Source organism: Epinephelus lanceolatus, chromosome 24 (assembly GCF_041903045.1).
Source record: "Epinephelus lanceolatus isolate andai-2023 chromosome 24, ASM4190304v1, whole genome shotgun sequence".
In the NCBI taxonomy this organism is placed as follows: domain Eukaryota; kingdom Metazoa; phylum Chordata; class Actinopteri; order Perciformes; family Serranidae; genus Epinephelus; species Epinephelus lanceolatus.
In genome coordinates this window covers 15,250,306-15,270,369 of record NC_135757.1, presented here as the reverse complement: position 1 = coordinate 15,270,369, position 20,064 = coordinate 15,250,306, and the positions used below count along the sequence as shown (strand labels likewise).

The 20,064-nt window shown below is 41.6% G+C and overlaps 1 protein-coding gene across 20 annotated transcripts in view; it reads right to left on the bottom strand.

Moving 5' to 3' along the window:
• dmd (dystrophin) overlaps positions 1-20,064 on the bottom strand; it is a 376,736-nt gene that overhangs the window by 13,101 nt on the left and 343,571 nt on the right. For 15 of the 20 annotated variants that reach the window (XM_078165599.1, XM_078165595.1, XM_033615818.2 and 12 more), the window contains 6 exons: positions 19,069-19,180; positions 17,957-18,093; positions 16,307-16,345; positions 14,083-14,148; positions 4,421-4,486; positions 1,513-1,671 (listed from right to left, as the gene is read on the bottom strand). In XM_078165599.1, coding sequence (XP_078021725.1) covers positions 1,513-1,671; positions 4,421-4,486; positions 14,083-14,148; positions 16,307-16,345; positions 17,957-18,093; positions 19,069-19,180 — 579 coding nt within the window. The remainder of the gene's footprint in view (positions 1-1,512; positions 1,672-4,420; positions 4,487-14,082; positions 14,149-16,306; positions 16,346-17,956; positions 18,094-19,068; positions 19,181-20,064) is intronic. The other 5 variants (XM_078165601.1, XM_078165594.1, XM_078165606.1 and 2 more) reach the window with 1 other exon arrangement.

Below are 20,064 nucleotides of genomic sequence, written 5' to 3'. Positions count from 1 at the left end.
GAAAGAAGAAATACCACAGTATTCTTCCTACAAATGAAAAGTTATATTCAAGCAACTGAATGCACCCTTGCTCATTTGAATACACTCAAGGGTTATACAGCTACAGTCTTAATGCTACCGTACACTAGAAGGCTTTGAAAAAACTTTGAAAAGACTTAAGTCTGACGCCCGCTCACATCTGAAGACAAGGTGAGTTTTTAGTCACACACTATAAAGTTTTGCAAAGACTGGGGATCTTCCAGGGTCACTATTTGCAAGACTACAATTAGATTCTGCTGGAAAATATAAAACCAAACTCCCTTTAAGAAAATGACATTTAACAATTCGTTACGTATCCACAAAGACACATAACACTAGAAACATAAGATAAAAGGCGGCATGTGCCAACAGTATTCTTGTCAATTCCGCATCAATATAATCTATAAAGACAAACTGTATTTGTGTCCAAAGGCTCCTGAGGCATTCCCAAACCCGATGAGATATATAATGCCCTATCAGCTGGACCTGCCTAGAAAAGCTGAGGAGGCATCCCCATCAGCTCCCTCCTATCAATCTCACGCTCCACTTTACCTCTACTCGTAAACAAGACCCCAAAAGACTTGAACTACTTAACCTGGGGTGCACGAATCAGAGAACTGCCATCTTATTTTAGCGGAGGGGTTTGTGACCCTGTGAGCTTTGATGTTGGGGGCAATAGCCGCCAGTAGGGTCTCCCAAGGCAAACTGGTCCCAGGTGAAGGGCAAAACTGCTACCCTTTTCCACCAAAATTACCATGTATGCCTTTCTTTTTTTTAATCAGATATCATAAATATGCTGGAAATCTGGTTAGTAAATAACAGAAAGCAGCATGGAGGCCAATGAAAATGTTACGGTGGTTGCTTTTTGTTTTAATATCTGTTACTTATTCAGTCTGTCTTTCAATCTTGGTGCGAATGGATTTGTAGCGCACGTCCCAGGAATTAATGTCGATTGCAACCTTTCCCATTAAGAGAAGGGCCAGATGTTAGTGGTTGCTGGTGGGTTTTGTCGAGTAGGAATGGAGCTTATGACCGATTAACAGAACCCATATGAATCAGCTAAGAGGGAGCTGAAGCACCTCGTCAAGAACAAAGACATCATGGCCCCCTGCTGGAGCCAGACCCAGGAGGGGAGCTTTCCGGCAAGCATCTGATTGGACACAGCCGTAAAGAACTATATGAATCCACCACCCTGTGGGCTCACAACTGCGTGTGGTCACTTGCATCGTCAGATAGGTGGCAGGCAAAGGCGTGGATCTAGACGTGCTGACCCCTATTTTCAAGGTTTCAAGATGCAATATTAAAATGTGAACCCCAGACCTCTGAAGAACCTAGCTTTTAGAAATATGACTGTTTCAGATTCAGCGAGCTCTTTGTCATTTATGCATGAATCAAGTCTCTTCAACAACAGATCCTGCTAGAGTTAGAGCCAAGTTCAGGTTAGAGTAAAGATGCAGCCAACAGGATTTAATAACGAAGGGTCCATTCACTGACCTGTTCTCCTGCTCCAGGTCATTCAGGACCCTCTCCAGCTCTCCCTTCTCCTCTGTCTCCATGGAGATGAGGATCTGTGCAGGGCTACGGGGCTGGCTGAGAGGAGAGCCTTGGTTCAGAGACTGGCAGTAGTGCTGGATCAACATGTGCTCGTCATCACTGCAAATGCACACACATGCCAAACATAAACACAGACAAAGGAAAATGGGGGGGGGGGGGGGGGGGTATCAGCAACTGACTAAAAGAACAGTGGAACAGGACTGCATCACAGAAGAAGAGTCTAAAACACAGCGGGGGACAGAGAGAGGGCCAGAGCTGTCGTCTTTACAACACATTTGTCCTGAACTCTGTTTGCAACACTGGATATTTGGAGTGATTCGATTGGCCACGCTCTGCCAACTCAGACTGATCACACACGCGGCCCGCAGAGTTTTGGAGGGTTTTAATTAGGCCAGGTGTTTAGATGCTGCTGCGTTCACTGCACTGCTTTCAGCTCAGCCAATCATCCACTCCGAATACTAAAGGAGCTGCAGATATGTGCTGATGAAAACAACAAATCCCCTTTAAGACGACTGCTGACTTGAAAGTAGAACTCATTATGGGAGGAGTGCGTAGCTCTCTGTGCTCTGGTTTAAAACAGCTTCTGGATGCTTTCTGCTCACATTTTTCACTTCATCAAGCAAGCGGAGTTCGAAAGTTATGTTGATGTGTTCCACTGGAGCTGTTCTTTTGCTTCAAATTTTAATTACAGGCTTACCTTTGCATGTCAGATTCCATGTGCAGTTATTACAAAGAAGGGAAATTTGTCTTGCAGCCATACAAAATATAGAATGGGTGCATGGATTTGAATATTTGATACATAAACAACACTATAATACATGGACATGTTTTACATCTGAATGCATCTGAAGACTATTAGCTGTTAACATCTGTGGGATTAAGTCTGATTTTAAAGTTCAGAGTTAAGTTTAAAGCCAAAGTTTCTTTTTAGCTTGCTGAAAACAGTAATTTAAATAAAATCAGAGCACACCTGGTGACTGCATCTTCTTCATTTGAATAAAAAAAACAGATGTTATGCATATTACACAGTAATACATTTTGTAAGATGAAGAAAAATATTACTCTGCTTTTACAGTTTTGGTTTTGGGGTTTGACCCATGCTGTGGACGAAAAGTAAGGATTTCTCAGCCTTTGCTGCTTTGATTTAGTTTCTCATAAGCCACTTTCAACTTTATGGAAGTGTAATATTAAATCGCCAACGCGCTACTTCAATCACTTGTCACTTAATTCATCAAATATTACATGTAATCTACCAATGGCCACTCAAGTTACCACAACGTTACCGTCAAAGTTCATTACACACTAAATGATTTGGACTCATAAACGGATGACTGCAAAGAGGATTTACGTTCAATAAAACTTTAGAAGCAACAGTTTTATTTTTGCTACCATTTTTCACAGGTTTAAGTTAAAGGTCTAAGACTTCCCTGATCCTTAAAAGACAAAAATTTTGGTCACCAATTTCTTAAAATTCATATTGGTAAGCACTTGTTTTTCCAAGACAATCCATCCACCTGACATATCAGGCATATCAGGATGCTGATTAAACAGCATCATTATGACACAGGTGTGTCTTGGGGTGGTCATGAAGGCCACTCTAAAATGCAGAGTTTTATCACACAACACAAGTTTTAAGATAGCATGGCATTGGCAGGCTGACTGCAGGAATGTCCACCAGAGTTGTTGCCTGTGAACTGAATCTGAATTTGGCAGTATATCCAACCGAGCTCACAACCACAGACCCCGTGTTACCACACTAGTTCAGGACCTCCAAAGGAGAAGTGCTCAATTACATTGTTTTAAACAAATTTGTGATCAAAATTTGAGAGAATTGAGTCTTTTGTGTGCACAGAAATGGTCTTAAACCTTAAAATTAAATTTGTGAAAAATGAGAGAAAAAACGAAAGCATCGTTTCAGGTCATCTAAAGACTTTGGCTGTTAAGAATTACTGTCAAAGGAATTTCAGCATCGTGTTTATGACTGAAATCTAATTTTCAGAACCCACAGATGTTGCTTGCTGGTTAAATTGAGAAATGGAGAAGAGTAAAGCATCAGTATTTAAAATAAAAAATACGAAATGTTGCTATAAAAATCAATACATTTTAATGGAATCACCACGGTCTGTGGATTTTCTCACTTACAAAGTCGATCCGAATTTTCAGATTAACTTCTACTTTGGAGAACTCTGACCCATGAGTCTGGTGAGAACGGACCTTAATGCTAAAGGCCAAGATGCTCACTGTGATTTAAATTATTACGATTTTGACCAGCTCTAATAACTAAACAGCAGTAAGTTAGCAGAGTTTTCTGTTCCTCTCTCTGTACCACCCAAAACTTCCTGTTTAACATAATTAAATTCCTTTGTACTATGTGAATACAACATTTTTGAAGACAGGGAATCAGAGAAAGCAAATGCATAGTTACAGTGATGAGTTTAAACAGAGTGTGGACATATATGCTGACATATATACTGTACATTTTACTAAACTTCCACTACTTGGGATGCTGGGATTTTGTTAACGAGCTGCATATGAAACTAATATACCAATCATAATCACCCAGAGAAAATCTTATCCCTGAGGACAATATCAATACAATACATGAGATGTACTGATATTACCTGGTAATATCAGATAAACAGTAAATCTGTATGGGATACGATGATGCAAACACAAATGAAACCATAACATGTATCCAGAATATTGAGCACAAGTAAACACAGTCACTGACAAATATCACAACCAGCCAATGAAAACAAAGAAGACAGAGCCAGTTCACACACAGTGAGCCAATCAGTGGGTGAGGAGGTTGGCAAAACAAAGCAAACAAACAAAAAGCGGTTCTCACATGCTCTCATTGGGTGAGATACTGTCATTCAGATAAGAGCCATTACGATTCTCCATTTCTGCTAACCTGCGGAGGGGGGAGAAACAGAGCAGTCAGTCCCAAAACCAAAAGGTCCAGCAAGTAGCAGATTATGGAGGGAAAATCCACCTCAAAACAGAATTCAGATATTTTACTGACACGATTGTGTTTTTGTTTTTTCAGGGTGTAACCTAATGTGCAGGTTGTCCTGTGATGGGTAAACTCCAACTCTGTGGGAGCTGGTTTTCACAGAACTAATGGCAGAAAATGTTTCCTGATGGGAGGAAAATGAGGATGGGTATCTCCAGTTACACTAGTTGTGCAAACAGCAGCGGGACTAATGAGGGAAATTTTGGTAATTGTGATGTTTTTTGTTGTTGAGACTGTTGGAGTTCCTCTGTGTTTGGCATATGTTGTTAGCATTTTACCCTTTCAGCTGTAGGTGGTAACTTTTATATGAACAACTTTTTTTCATAACTGCTGAAACTGTCACTACATCCGCACAGCAGTACATGAGACAGATTATCTGTGAAATAAAAAATCATGTTCCTCTGCCTCCTTGTAGTGCTTCTTATGTTGTTTGGATGAATCCACTGCAGCTGAAAGAGAACAATCAGAGCTGAAGAGTCTAAAACGCAGCTGTAAATCATGTAAATCGCAGCTCGTGGACTGTGGTTAAACTGGGCAGCGCTGATCAAACATGAACCAAGATTCTGTTACTGAGTTGCCTATTTCTCACCTCAAAGGTTTCCAGAAACATATTTTAGTGTACTGTTTAGCTGTAAAATGAAAACGCTTTTAGAGCTGCCCCCTGAAAGTCAAAGATTTAAACCCCCATTCAAACTCTCAAACTCTGGAAAAAAGGAACAAATAGTCATATATATTTGTACTGAACAGGCAAAACCAATTCAACTGACATAATTCTGAGTCGGGTATATCCCTAGAAGTTTGTGATGCGGCTTCCATGTTCAAAAGAGTCGAGCGAAAATGAAGCACTGCCCACTGGCTGGAGCAAACTTTGTCATTTTACAGCCAAATGGCACAATAACATATGTTTCTGTAAACATTTGAGGTGAGAAATGGGCAACTTAGTAACAGAATCTTGATTCATGTTTGATCAACGCTGCCCAGTTCGACCGTGTGACCACAGTTCACAAGCGGTGAATTCTTGCAAATGCCATGAGAAACACTTTAAGAAGGAGGAGGAAGATTATCTGTCTCATGTACTGCTGTCAGGATATAGTGACAGTTTTAGTAAATATGACAAAAAGTTAACATGGTATGCTAGACACACTGTGTGCAGCCCTCTGTAACCTCCTGTCTATTGCACTTCATTTTATAGTGTTTAAAACTGACACACTATAAACTAAAGCTGCACCTTCAGAATGTGGCCTTTTTATATTTTATACAAGTTGGCTCGTATTGTCTTGAAAGCTGCTGCCCTATAAAAGTGGCAACTGGCAGATGTCTAACGCATAATACTGCCATTTGGTCTGACTGATTTGTGTAACAGCCTCACTAACTGTGATTTACAGTGGTCACATCTCTGGTGCGTTAGTCACAAACACTATGACAACATATGTTAAACACAGGATCCAGGGAGGGTTTAAACAGACAGACGTTGGTTTCTTAAAAAATACTAGGGTTGTTTTTGTAATTCTTTAAAAGGAGTAATTCAATATTCTATTTGCTTTTTGCAAAGGTGGATCTCACACTGTGTTATCTATCAAGCTAAAGCCAGGAGTCGACTAGCGTAGCCTAGCATAAAGACTGGAAATGGGAGGAAACAGCTAGCCTGGCTTAGTCCAAAGCTTCGAAATGTTTGTTTTTACATTTCAGTTTTGTAACAAACATTAAAAGACACGTTTATCAGAGAGCTTTAGAGGTTGTGGGAGTTGTTTTCTTTGAACATTGGAATGAGCAAAGCAAGCTATTTTCCCCTGCTTCAGTCTTCATGCTAACCTAAGCTAACCACCTTCAGACTCTACCTCCACAATGACCAGACATGAAAGTAATACTGAACTTCTGAGTAACTTAAATTACTAGCCAAGTTGTATCTTAAGGAAATACCTTAACATTTTAGGGAACTGGCTATTTGCCGTTGCTCTAGCTCCATATTTAGCCTACAAATCTTCATGTCTCACTCTTTGCAAGAACCTACTTTTATCATGTACAGAAGGTGGACAGATGAACTAATGCCTTTTACAGAACATAAGCAATGCACTAAATATCAAATAGTTTTGTTTTATTTGTTTTTATTGTTGTTTTATTCATTTTGTTTTGAGATATCTGTGTCTGAGATTTCAGTTTTCATAAAGACCGTTTTTTTTTTCTCGCAGAAAGTAGTTTCCATAAAAATACACTGCTATTTAAGCTTTAAAGGCGCTGTATGTAAGAATGTGGCCAAAACGGTTACTGCACTCAAATTCAAAATACTGCCGCGGGTCGTTTCTGCCCCCCATCCCCTACAGATTCGAGGTAGCTGGACAGTGGCACACTGGAGACTGATTTGTCTGCCCACGGACGGCTGCCGTGGCAGGGCCATGTCGCCGCATCCGTGATCTGCAGTTTTCCAGTGGACCGTTCGAGCAAGTCCGGCTTCTCTGCTGCTAACGCTGCTGCCGGGATACAGCTGAGGAGCCGGCTGCTAATGTTATGTACCGGGACACTGCTAACGCTGCTGCCGGGATACAGCTGAGGAGATGCCGGCTGCTAATGCTATGTACCGGGACACTGCTAATGCTGCTTGCTGTGCTGCTGTAGCTCAGTCGTAACTGTAACTGATGCTGAGACTCTACTGACTGCGTGACTGGTAGACGGCGGTGGGTGGCGCAACAGGCCAAAACACAAATTCAAAACATAAACATGATTTGTGGACCGTAAAAAAATTTTTTTTAAATGCGAATATTCTGGCTGTACTATTGTTGTCGGTGAGATCAGTATGTTATATGAACATTATTCCTTAGTCTCTGTGACATATTAGGAGGATTTTACGACTATTTGCTTTAGATTTCTTACATATAGCTCCTTTAAGTGTCATTTTTTAAGGATATTTTGAGCCCTACAAACAAAATCCTATTCATCTCCATTGTATTTGGGTGGAGGCAAGGGAGATAAATATATGCATGGCTAGATACCATTAGCAATAAGTGAGAAAATATGTCTTTCATAGCTCTGTTGAACTGATCCTTAAACCCTGGTATTATGTTTGAGAAACCAGAGTCTGGCCATTAAGACGGCCTTGTAAACAAACCTCCCGGCTGTGCTTCTCAACAGATCCATCATGATAAAACAGCTATGAGCGAAAAGCCAAAGATTTAAATTGCCCCCTCGCTATCTCCACTAGATCAGTTTCCTGGTGGTGTGAGTGTGTGCCCAAAAAGTAAAGAGATTTTGGGGGATTTTTATCAGTGCTCAAATAAAAAAAAAAATAATAAAAAAAAGCTTGGTGCTTGGCAGTGACCATTTAAGCAGATGGACTGTGACAGACTGGCATCTGCCCAGGCCAGTGTATTTGTACTCATAAGCTGCTGCACGCTACAGAAACAAGAGATAACCTCGCAGTTTGGGGGCCATCAGCTCACTCAAGGCTTAATTATGTTACTTCTTTGCCCTACCACCTTCCTTTAATCTGCTGGATGGTATCTGGATTCCGCCAGATCTTGACACGACAGGGGCTGAGAGCACAGGGCTGGAGGGAGGCATGTGACTCAGCATGTGCGTCCGTCAGCATGTGTGTATTTATATACAGTACAGGCCAAAAGTTTGGACACACCTTCTCATTCAATGCGTTTTCTTTATTTTCATGACTATTTACATTGTAGATTCTCACTGAAGGCATCAAAACTATGAATGAACACATGTGGAGTTATGTACTTAACAAAAAAAGGTGAAATAACTGAAAACATGTTTTATATTCTAGTTTCTTCAAAATAGCCGCCCTTTGCTCTGATTACTGCTTTGCACACTCTTGGCATTCTCTCGATGAGCTTCAAGAGGTAGTCACCTGAAATGGTTTTCCAACAGTCTTGAAGGAGTTCCCAGAGGTGTTCAGCACTTGTTGGCCCCTTTGCCTTCACTCTGCAGTCCAGCTCACCCCAAACCATCTCGATTGGGTTCAGGTCCGGTGACTGTGGAGGCCAGGTCATCTGCCGCAGCACTCCATCACTCTCCTTCTTGGTCAAATAGCCCTTACACAGCCTGGAGGTGTGTTTGGGGTCATTGTCCTGTTGAAAAATAAATGATCGTCCAACTAAACGCAAACCGGATGGGATGGCATGTCGCTGCAGGATGCTGTGGTAGCCATGCTGGTTCAGTGTGCCTTCAATTTTGAATAAATCCCCAACAGTGTCACCAGCAAAACACCCCCACACCATCACACCTCCTCCTCCATGCTTCACAGTGGGAACCAGGCATGTGGAATCCATCCGTTCACCTTTTCTGCGTCTCACAAAGACACGGCGGTTGGAAGCAAAGATCTCAAATTTGGAGTCATCAGACCAAAGCACAGATTTCCACTGGTCTAATGTCCATTCCTTGTGTTTCTTGGCCCAAACAAATCTCTTCTGCTTGTTGCCTCTCCTTAGCAGTGGTTTCCTAGCAGCTATTTGACCATGAAGGCCTGATTGGCGCAGTCTCCTCTTAACAGTTGTTCTAGAGATGGGTCTGCTGCTAGAACTCTGTGTGGCATTCATCTGGTCTCTGATCTGAGCTGCTGTTAACTTGCCATTTCTGAGGCTGGTGACTCGGATGAACTTATCCTCAGAAGCAGAGGTGACTCTTGGTCTTCCTTTCCTGGGTCGGTCCTCATGTGTGCCAGTTTCGTTGTAGCGCTTGATGGTTTTTGCGACTCCACTTGGGGACACATTTAAAGTTTTTGCAATTTTCCGGACTGACTGACCTTCATTTCTTCAAGTAATGATGGCCACTCGTTTTTCTTTAGTTAGCTGATTGGTTCTTGCCATAATATGAATTTTAACAGTTGTCCAATAGGGCTGTCGGCTGTGTATTAACCTGACTTCTGCACAACACAACTGATGGTCCCAACCCCATTGATAAAGCAAGAAATTCCACTAATTAACCCTGATAAGGCACACCTGTGAAGTGGAAACCATTTCAGGTGACTACCTCTTGAAGCTCATGGAGAGAATGCCAAGAGTGTGCAAAGCAGTAATCAGAGCAAAGGGTGGCTATTTTGAAGAAACTAGAATATAAAACATTTTTTTCAGTTATTTCACCTTTTTTTGTTAAGTACATAACTCCACATGTGTTCATTCATAGTTTTGATGCCTTCAGTGAGAATCTACAATGTAAATAGTCATGAAAATAAAGAAAACGCATTGAATGAGAAGGTGTGTCCAAAATTTTGGCCTGTACTGTATATATATATGTGTGGTGTGTGTGTGTGTGTGTGTGTGTGTGTGTGTGTGTGTTAGCCTGAGGCAACAGTGAGTGGTGTCAAACACTCTCTGGCAGGGATAAAAGACTCGGCCTGTGGCTCAGACCTCACACTGACTCTACTGAGGAATGCCAACAGTGGCCGACTGACTGATTCAATGACCGATTGATCAACTGGTTGATTGACTCATAGTTTGATTGATTTGTCTGCTTCTTGTCCCTCAGCGGTGGGTTTCGGGGAGCAGTTAGGATCACTGCAAACTGCAAGAACACTGAAATGTTTTGGTGAATAAGCTCTGATTGACTCAGTGTGGCACCACAACAATATTGATGGGTTTCCTCTCCTCTGAGTCCAGTATTGATGAGGTTTTCGAACGCACATGCTGGCGCATTGGATGGCACAAGCAACATCTCAGATGCATTAGCATATACTGGACTCTTACTGCAGAACGCTTATTCACCAAAAAGTCAATGCATCACTTCATCATGTGAACAGATTCAGTTTCACTGTATGCAAAGGGATATCTTGACATTTTTGTTCAGTCGTATACTATTTGCTTCCCTGACAGAAAAATCATTCAGTATTTAACCAATGGTGCAAAAAGTTAGATGTAAATACTGTTTTTCTTTGATGAGAAAACCCCTGCAGTTATAATACGTACAAGTAAAGAGTTTCACATAAAATGGTAAATACACTGTGGTACAAAGAGTCACATAGAGTTTGTCAAGGTATCCCATTCTCCATTGAAAAAGAAAAATCAACAATCGTGCATAAACTAATTTCAAAGCACTGTCATATACAGCCATAAATATCTGGTGTGTCTATCTGGAATTAAATGTTTCAGATGTTAAAAGGTACAGGTTACTCAACATTGTAAGACTGTGGCTAAATATGCATCACTAGCGTTGTTTTGCCAGCAGCTCTTAGAAATGTCATCAGTTGCTGTTAAAGGGTAACTTCAATATTTTTCAACCTGGACCTTATTTTCTCATGGTCTTTTCGTCTAAGTCACTAATTGGAACAACATTTTTTTGAAATTGGTCCCGTATTGAGTGAGACTGCTGCAACCAGCAGAGTCAAAACAGGCTGCAGAGTCATCCATGGGGGCAATTGAACACTGTCCACTTACGTCCACTAAAAATGCTTGTTTCTGACACTGACAGACTCAGATTATCTAAAGTATCGGACAACATAATGGTAAAGATCCCTACAGAGATAGACCTCTTTGTTGAAGAATTAGATCCTTTTTGATTAACTGGTCAAACTCACCAGACTTCATTTAAATAAACCAACAGAAGCAAAACAAAACTCCCAAAAACCGCCTTGATTCATCTTCCCACTGTTCCAACAATCACAAATTCTGGTTTAGCTGGAAGAAAAAAAACTTAATTAACCCAGTTAAATGTGAAAATATGGTGGCTCCAAACTTGCTTAAATTACTGTTTATTTTATGGCATAGGCGATTGTGGCGCTGTTTCTGGTTAAACAAAAAGGATCTTCCTCTTAATCAAAAAGGTCTGCCTCTGTTAGGATCATTTCAATTATCTTGTCAGACACTTATAACAACAATCTGATCCTGTCAGTAGCAAAAACGAGCACTTTTAGTGAACATAACTTGACAAAGCTCAATTGCCTACAGGGATTACACTGCAGCCTTTTTTGCACTGGTCTTGTTCAATCCTGAAAAAGTTTCATGTGTTATTGACAGTCATTAAGTCATTCGTATTTTAGTTTAGAGAGGTGCTGATCAACTGTATGATCATTTTGAAGGGAGGATTAATTGCAGGACTGTTGTCTTAGACTGCATTAAAGGTGTACAGTACAGGCCAAAAGTTTGGACACACCTTCTCATTCAATGCGTTTTCTTTATTTTCATGACTATTTACATTGTAGATTCTCACTGAAGGCATCAAAACTATGAATGAACACATGTGGAGTTATGTACTTAACAAAAAAAGGTGAAATAACTGAAAACATGTTTTATATTCTAGTTTCTTCAAAATAGCCACCCTTTGCTCTGATTACTGCTTTGCACACTCTTGGCATTCTCTCCATGAGCTTCAAGAGGTAGTCACCTGAAATGGTTTCCACTTCACAGGTGTGCCTTATCAGGGTTAATTAGTGGAATTTCTTGCTTTATCAATGGGGTTGGGACCATCAGTTGTGTTGTGCAGAAGTCAGGTTAATACACAGCCGACAGCCCTATTGGACAACTGTTAAAATTCATATTATGGCAAGAACCAATCAGCTAACTAAAGAAAAACGAGTGGCCATCATTACTTGAAGAAATGAAGGTCAGTCAGTCCGGAAAATTGCAAAAACTTTAAATGTGTCCCCAAGTGGAGTCGCAAAAACCATCAAGTGCTACAACGAAACTGGCACACATGAGGACCGACCCAGGAAAGGAAGACCAAGAGTCACCTCTGCTTCTGAGGATAAGTTCATCCGAGTCACCAGCCTCAGAAATGGCAAGTTAACAGCAGCTCAGATCAGAGACCAGATGAATGCCACACAGAGTTCTAGCAGCAGACCCATCTCTAGAACAACTGTTAAGAGGAGACTGCGCCAATCAGGCCTTCATGGTCAAATAGCTGCTAGGAAACCACTGCTAAGGAGAGGCAACAAGCAGAAGAGATTTGTTTGGGCCAAGAAACACAAGGAATGGACATTAGACCAGTGGAAATCTGTGCTTTGGTCTGATGACTCCAAATTTGAGATCTTTGCTTCCAACCGCCGTGTCTTTGTGAGACGCAGAAAAGGTGAACGGATGGATTCCACATGCCTGGTTCCCACTGTGAAGCATGGAGGAGGAGGTGTGATGGTGTGGGGGTGTTTTGCTGGTGACACTGTTGGGGATTTATTCAAAATTGAAGGCACACTGAACCAGCATGGCTACCACAGCATCCTGCAGCGACATGCCATCCCATCCGGTTTGCGTTTAGCTGGACCATCATTTATTTTTCAACAGGACAATGACCCCAAACACACCTCCAGGCTGTGTAAGGGCTATTTGACCAAGAAGGAGAGTGATGGAGTGCTGCGGCAGATGACCTGGCCTCCACAGTCACCGGACCTGAACCCAATGGAGATGGTTTGGGGTGAGCTGGACCGCAGAGTGAAGGCAAAGGGGCCAACAAGTGCTAAACACCTCTGGGAACTCCTTCAAGACTGTTGGAAAACCATTTCAGGTGACTACCTCTTGAAGCTCATGGAGAGAATGCCAAGAGTGTGCAAAGCAGTAATCAGAGCAAAGGGTGGCTATTTTGAAGAAACTAGAATATAAAACATGTTTTCAGTTATTTCACCTTTTTTTGTTAAGTACATAACTCCACATATGTTCATTCATAGTTTTGATGCCTTCAGTGAGAATCTACAATGTAAACAGTCATGAAAATAAAGAAAACGCATTGAATGAGAAGGTGTGTCCAAACTTTTGGCCTGTACTGTACCTAATAAACTAGCAACGAAGTGTAGTGAAATGTACCGAAATGCAGATATGTAGACACAATTGAGAATTTAGTTTCCTGTACCTTTATCTCATCTTCAGGGGAATATAGAAGATTTGTGACCATTGTCTCCTGTATTAAACCACATGCAAAACCAGACAATTTTTGGACTGACTGTATATGACATGTGCCTGAAAGGTCGGTTCACATCTTTAGTGTTAGCATTTAATTGGGTTGCTCTGGCTAAATTACTAAAATAGACCCACTGGGTTGTGAACAATTGCATTTACACATGCCTGAGTGGGTGTGGAAGCTTTCACTAGATGAGAATAATCTGACTTGTTCTGGGGTAAAAATACCTCTAATATGTGACTAACAGCTTTTAAATACCAAAAAGCTCTTTAATGATCAGCTTTTAGGTCTATTAAGTGGAATGAACATGAGAATTTTGACTGCAAGTTCCCCGGAACGGCGTCAGCAAGGAATTAGGGCAACCGATCCCCTGTGAGTTAACGGCTGCGTGAACACAGTGGGGGGAAGACAGACAGCCCATTGCAGGAAGTGTGCTGTGCTTTAACATTTTCTCCAAATTCATTATTCCAAATCACATCAATCAAAATGTTTCTGGTGTCTGAGAGAGCTCTCTAGAGGAGCCATTATTTGCAAAGCTCACAGGGCCGAGGATAGCAGCAGGGAATGCAAAACTGGAGCACGAGGAAAGGTTACTTCATTGCATCCTGTTCGCAACACTGTGAGTCTACACTGCAAGGAGCCGCTGCTGAATGCAGATAGTGTGTTACCGGTTGGCGTAGTGCTCGATCCGAGTATGTGTGTCGTCATGTGAGAGCTGTGGGGATGATCCGGGCCTGCGACAGAGAGAGAGAGAGAGAGAGAGAGAGAGAGAGAGAGAGAGAGAGAGAGAGAGAGAGAGAGAGAGAGAGAGAGAGAGAGACAGACAGACAGACAGACAGACAGACAGACAGACAGACAGACAGACAGGAAAAAGAGAAATTCAAGAATCCAACCAGGAGAGACTCATTAATCCAAAAACACACACACGCGCACATGCACAAGCTGCATGAATCCAGCTATGAGGGAAGCAACAGTACGAGGCACAGATGTGTGGCGGTGTGAAAATGCTCTGTAAATAAGCTCCCTGCTTGTATCCTGCACTCCTGGCTTGGAATACATTTGCCTTCACTTCAAAAGATGCATCGGATCTGAGATCTCACACCTCGTCTGCCGAGGGAAAGATCAGTATTTTGACATCATTAACCACGAGTCTCTGAGGATTCTACAACTTTTCCTGCAGTGTTTTAGTCCTTGAGAAATTAGGGTTTGACTCTATAAAATCCTGAAAACTTCCCTTCACAAAGGCACCTTGACGTTTGGAAGTTTTATCTGTTAAGAGGCAAACAGATGAGTTTTCAGCACAAAGTAAAGGTAAATGAAAGAGGAAAAATGTCAGGATAATCCAAAAACATGAAATTATGTCTTAAAATAAAATATGCCAGGAGGTTGTTCACCATAGAACACTTTGGTAAATCTTTCTTTATTATAATTCTAATGCTTGATTCAAAGATATATGCCACTTACTGGTATGCAGCTACCATTTTACAGACTTATGGCCCTTATTAGCATATCACTTATGTTAAACTGATGCTAAGTGACATTAACTGCTGAGAATGATGTGTTGCTGCTGTTCGTGCCTTATAGACATATTGCCACTCACGTTTCACTGTCAGATAAGACTTTTCACAGACTCATTGATGATGTGACACTTGTGTTTTAGTTGATGCCATACTTGCCAACCCTCCTGATTTTCCTGGGAGAATCACGTTTTTCATTGCCCTCTCCGAATTTCCTCCAGAGGTCACAATTCTCCTCTATTTCTCACAATTTATCACTAGACACATTTTGTCCTTTGTGTTATGACAATCTGTTTCTGAACTGTAAAGCAAGTATATACCAAGCCCTACGACTCAAAGTGTCAGTGCTCTCTCCAACCCTCCAGAGCCTAGGGGGGACGCCTGTCAGGCCTGCAGAAGTTAGGGGATGGCTGCCGGGGGACACGGTGTCTCTGTGTTGGCCGCTTTCGGGATGCTCTATTGGGGGTTTTAGGGGTGCCTTGAGAGTTGGGGGCTACCAAACACATGATCCAAGCTAATACTGAGTACTGGTGTTGTACTGGTGCTGAAAGTTTTCTGATTGTTTAGGTAGTGGGTCTGGCTGTAGACATATCAACTCTGTACAACGATCATATTGAGTGTAGTCTTGGACAAAAAATTGGCCCACAATGCTAATGCTATTTGCTAATGGACATTATGTCAAAGTGTGGCATCTATCAGTGGAACAGCAGGGCTGTTTAATTGGCTAACTTTCACCACTGCAGTATACCTTAACATATATCAGTCTATGAAGCTGAAAAGTCATATATACCAGTAAAAAGCAGCATACAGAATACTAATATTCAGTACCACTCAGAACTGATACATGACACTTTACCACAAGTGGCACAAAAGTAGCCATTTTTGAGTGTGAGTGTTGCTGCGATCTAGATCAGGTGAACAGGTTAGATTTCGAATCGGTCAGAAACTGGTTAATTAACGTTAATAATCAAGTCATTATTTTACAGTTTTTCCTGGCCTTGATAGTTCTCGTCAAAAGTCAGAATCAGAAGAGTGAATTATCCTGAATCTCAGATGTGCAGGTGAATGTGGGGTCAAGCAGCAGCAAGAAACTGTGAGATGTAAACCACCACGACTACAAACAGAATGGCACTACACAATGAGTGTGAAATGGGTGGAGTTGAGAGAGTGTGTGTGTGTTTGTGTATATGCAAGAGAGTGCAACTAAAGAAAGAATTTGTGTGTATAATTAAAAGAAGAAAATATAATCATGTGTTTGTTGCTGTAATTGAGCAAGAGAATATTTGAACATGAGACTGAATGTAGATGTTCAGTGTGTGTGTGTGTGTGTGTGTGTGTGTGTGTGTGTGTGTGCATGTGCCAGCCAGGTACTCACGCATGGTCTACGGGCCAGAAGTTGATCAGAGTGACAGGACTGAAAGACAAAAAAATGTGAGATGATGACACAGGAAGTGGGAGGACACTGCACAGCAAGGCATGATGGGAGCTGTAGTATGACGGGGCAGCAGGGGGGCGGACAGGGAGGAGTGTGAAACCAGACTGACACAAACAAGACATAGTGATAAAACAGGAGTTACTGCATAGTGCATGTCACACACATTCACACACAAAACAGACACACCGTTACAATTAATATTCTATACTATTTCAGATATAATTAATAAAATACTCATAATATGTGATGTATCAAACCTTCATGTGTGCATGCACTTACATGTGAGTGCATTTGTCTTTAAGAAAGTGAAGTCAAGAACATCTATCACACATACACAATATGAAGGTGTGTGCGTGTGTGTGTGTGTGTGTGCGTGCGCTGTTGCATCGCAGAAGGACAAACACAATTCACAGTTAAACATTAATCCTGGATGAAATGTCACTGCGCCTGTATATCCTGTGTGTGTGGGTGTGATCACTCTCACATTTGCGTCCCCCTTCAAGTCATAAATTGCTTTAAAGACCATAAGTGCCTACAATTGTAAAGCCTTTACAATATGGTGTATTGCTGTGTTTCTTCTTTCATCATTTACATTACAGAGTCTTTGTGTTTCAGGTGTGCAGATATTCATATCGAGCCTGCGGCACTGAAAGCTCGGCCTTGACTGAATAACAGAGAGACATTCATCATTCTTCTTCAAGTGCCATTACATACGTTATTACTGACTGTGTAGCTTCAGCTAACAGTCATATTAAAGGTCATCCGGATTTCCATAATCATTAGTATTCAGCCCGTGTTTAAAGCTGGGGAAGGGAGTTTCATTTTGGCAATACTGGACAAAAATATCAAAGTGAACTTTAAGCATATCGTTATTCGAGTGGACTGAGAAGAAACTAGACTTCTGCACCTCCCTGTGGCTCTGTTTTCAGGCTTTAGAACATCAGACTTCAGCCAATCACAGGTCATTTTAAAATGCAGATGCATGTGCACTTCCTGTCGCTAAAAGCCTGATTCAATGGCGGAGAATCCTGCAGAGAAAGTTGCTAGTCCAGCATTGGCAAAAACTGCCAACACTGCAAAGCAACCCAACAATGGAAGACGGATTTATCAACAAGGGAGTCTAAAAGAGAGTCTGACAACAAACAAAACAGAAGACATGTCAATATTGGCAAAGGGATTCAGAGGTGGAGAGAAAATACTCCTAATAGTTTAGCCTTCTGCTAACTGGAGCCAAGGGGTCACGGTTGCTGCTTACAGTCACCACAACTTCTCTCACGTCCCTCAACAATAAGAAGCATAAAACACATAATTGACACGGATAAACAAACTACTGCACACACTATCATAGATAAATATGTTCTGAGACTGCAGCTACACTGCATTGCATGTCAATACATGGTAGTAAATGTGTGTATATATGCATGGACTGAAATTAGATCAGAGAGTTGTGAGCTTTCAGTGTGTTTTTGTCTACTTCAGGTCAATAAATGGGAGTGTCTCTCAGTTTGTAATAAAACCTAATTCTCTTCGTGTGTGTGTGTGTGTGTGTGTGTGTGTGTGTGTGTGTGTGTGTGTGTGTGTGAGACTCACGTTTCCATGTTGTCTCCCTCCAGGATGGTCTGGACAGGCAGGTAGCCCATGCGTGGGTGTTTGGCGAAGTAGCGCTTAGTCCTGAACTTGTTCTTCAGCACCTTGGCAAAGTCCCTGACATCCTCCCCTGATGTAGTCTGGTGAGGCACAGGGCACAAAGGTGGCTTTGTTTACACCATGGGAGTGGGGCACGCTCACACACATGCGCACACACACCTTGCAGAACACACTGCTAATTTATTTCAAGGCCCTTTTACCTTTATTCACACTTCTAGTGAGTGCAGTTAATGCCGTCTTTGTCGGGCCTGAGTGTGTCATTACAGTAAGAAGAAAGAGGAAACAGATTTATGACTCTCAGCCAGGGCTTCAGCGTCTTTATTTCAGCCTCAGGTTTTCCATGACTTTCTGTGTTATGTCAGAGATTGTCTACGACCCAAAATATCAAATTCCTGTCCTGGTGCAGAAGCTTGGTCTGTACCAACTCATGAGAAAAATAGCTGCAAAATGCCCCACTATAATCTTACTTTTTTTTATCTCTATTGCTAATTTCCCCGTGGCCACTTTGGGTGACATTTGGGGACCATCTGATTATGTCACTACCACAGCAACAATGGTGGTTAGGTAAAATAACCATGGTGTAACCCCAAAATCACAGAGTAAGTTGTACAAAAGATGTGCTAAGGAGTCAGATGTTCAGTTTTTCCGGGAAGTACATTTTGTTTTAATGGTTTTAAGCCTGTTTTTTCTTTTATTAGCATTAGCATTATCACACTTAGCCATAGTTGTAAATGAACGTAAAAACCAGACTTGAGGCTTTAAAACAGGAGTCCACAAACCAATGGGTGATGTGACTACAGTGGCTACGTCCATTATTTTATACAGTCCATGCTGCTCACCAAATGAAAGGCGTGTTGAAGGTGCAGCCAGGATGTACACTGGGAGAAAAACACATCCACATTCTCCACTCAAGATTAATTTACTGTGGCAAGCTTTTGGCTTCCACTTCATAACTGGAGGAAGAAAATTATTCGACTGTCTGGCACCTTAAAATTCACATCTTCACCGTTTTCATTTACACAATGCAGAGCAGGAACATATAAATGTATTCATACCGGAGTGCAGTACTCGACCATGGGGTACTGCATCTTGTGTCCCTTGGCGACGCGACCGGAGAAGAAGCAGCTTTGGCAAATGTCATAGTTGAAATGTTTCAGACTCCGATATCTGGGGAGAGAAAGAGAGAATGAAGGAGGGAGGTCAAGAAAGCAAAAGAAGACAAAAGGACAAGGAGAGCGGAGATGTGGGAGGGAAAAGAAAAGAGTACAGATAAAAGAGAGCAAAAAGAAAAAAGGGAGATGGCGGAGAATCAGGAATAGAAAAAGGGAGAGAATCAATAAAAGAGGGGAATTTACGGTTCTGTCTCCAGGGCGGGAGTAGTTAAAATTCTTTCAGCTCTGTACCTAAATGAGATATTTATTCTCTGGCCCTGGGATACTTCATTAAAATTTATCACTGCTCTTGTAGTGAAGGGGCCCACCAACAATAGAACAGACACACCTCCCTTTCCAGGTCCCAACCACTGGTTGAGGAAAAAAACTCTTGGGCTTCACCAGCATCTTAAGGGCTGAGGTTACAAATATGACTGCAGTTCTGTCAGTATAATCAGATCATCAATCATTCACATGTACAAGCGGGCTGCTTTACTGCTGCGCTGCTGCTGTTGAATTAGATTAAAGAGACAAACAGGATCACAACCTTTTCCACAGCTGGATCTCAGCTCTCTTAACTCTGTTATAATAACCCCGAAAAAAAAAAAAATGTTTTATTTTTACTTAAGAGAAAACTCTTAAAAGGAAAATTGGTGAATGTGTCAAACTCTCTTTAATCCCTCTTACGAATCTGGTGAGTGCCTCTCACATGGGGCCCAATATGAGCAGAAAATATGATAAACAAGAAATATAAAACTCACTCCCCTGTAACATCAATTTGGCAATTATCAATGCAGCTTCTCTGAATAGCTGCTGAAGCTTCGAGTTTCAAATAGCTGATTATAAAACACCTCACGGGCGTCGAGATAAAAAGAACAGCTTTGTGGAGCAAACTAGGGA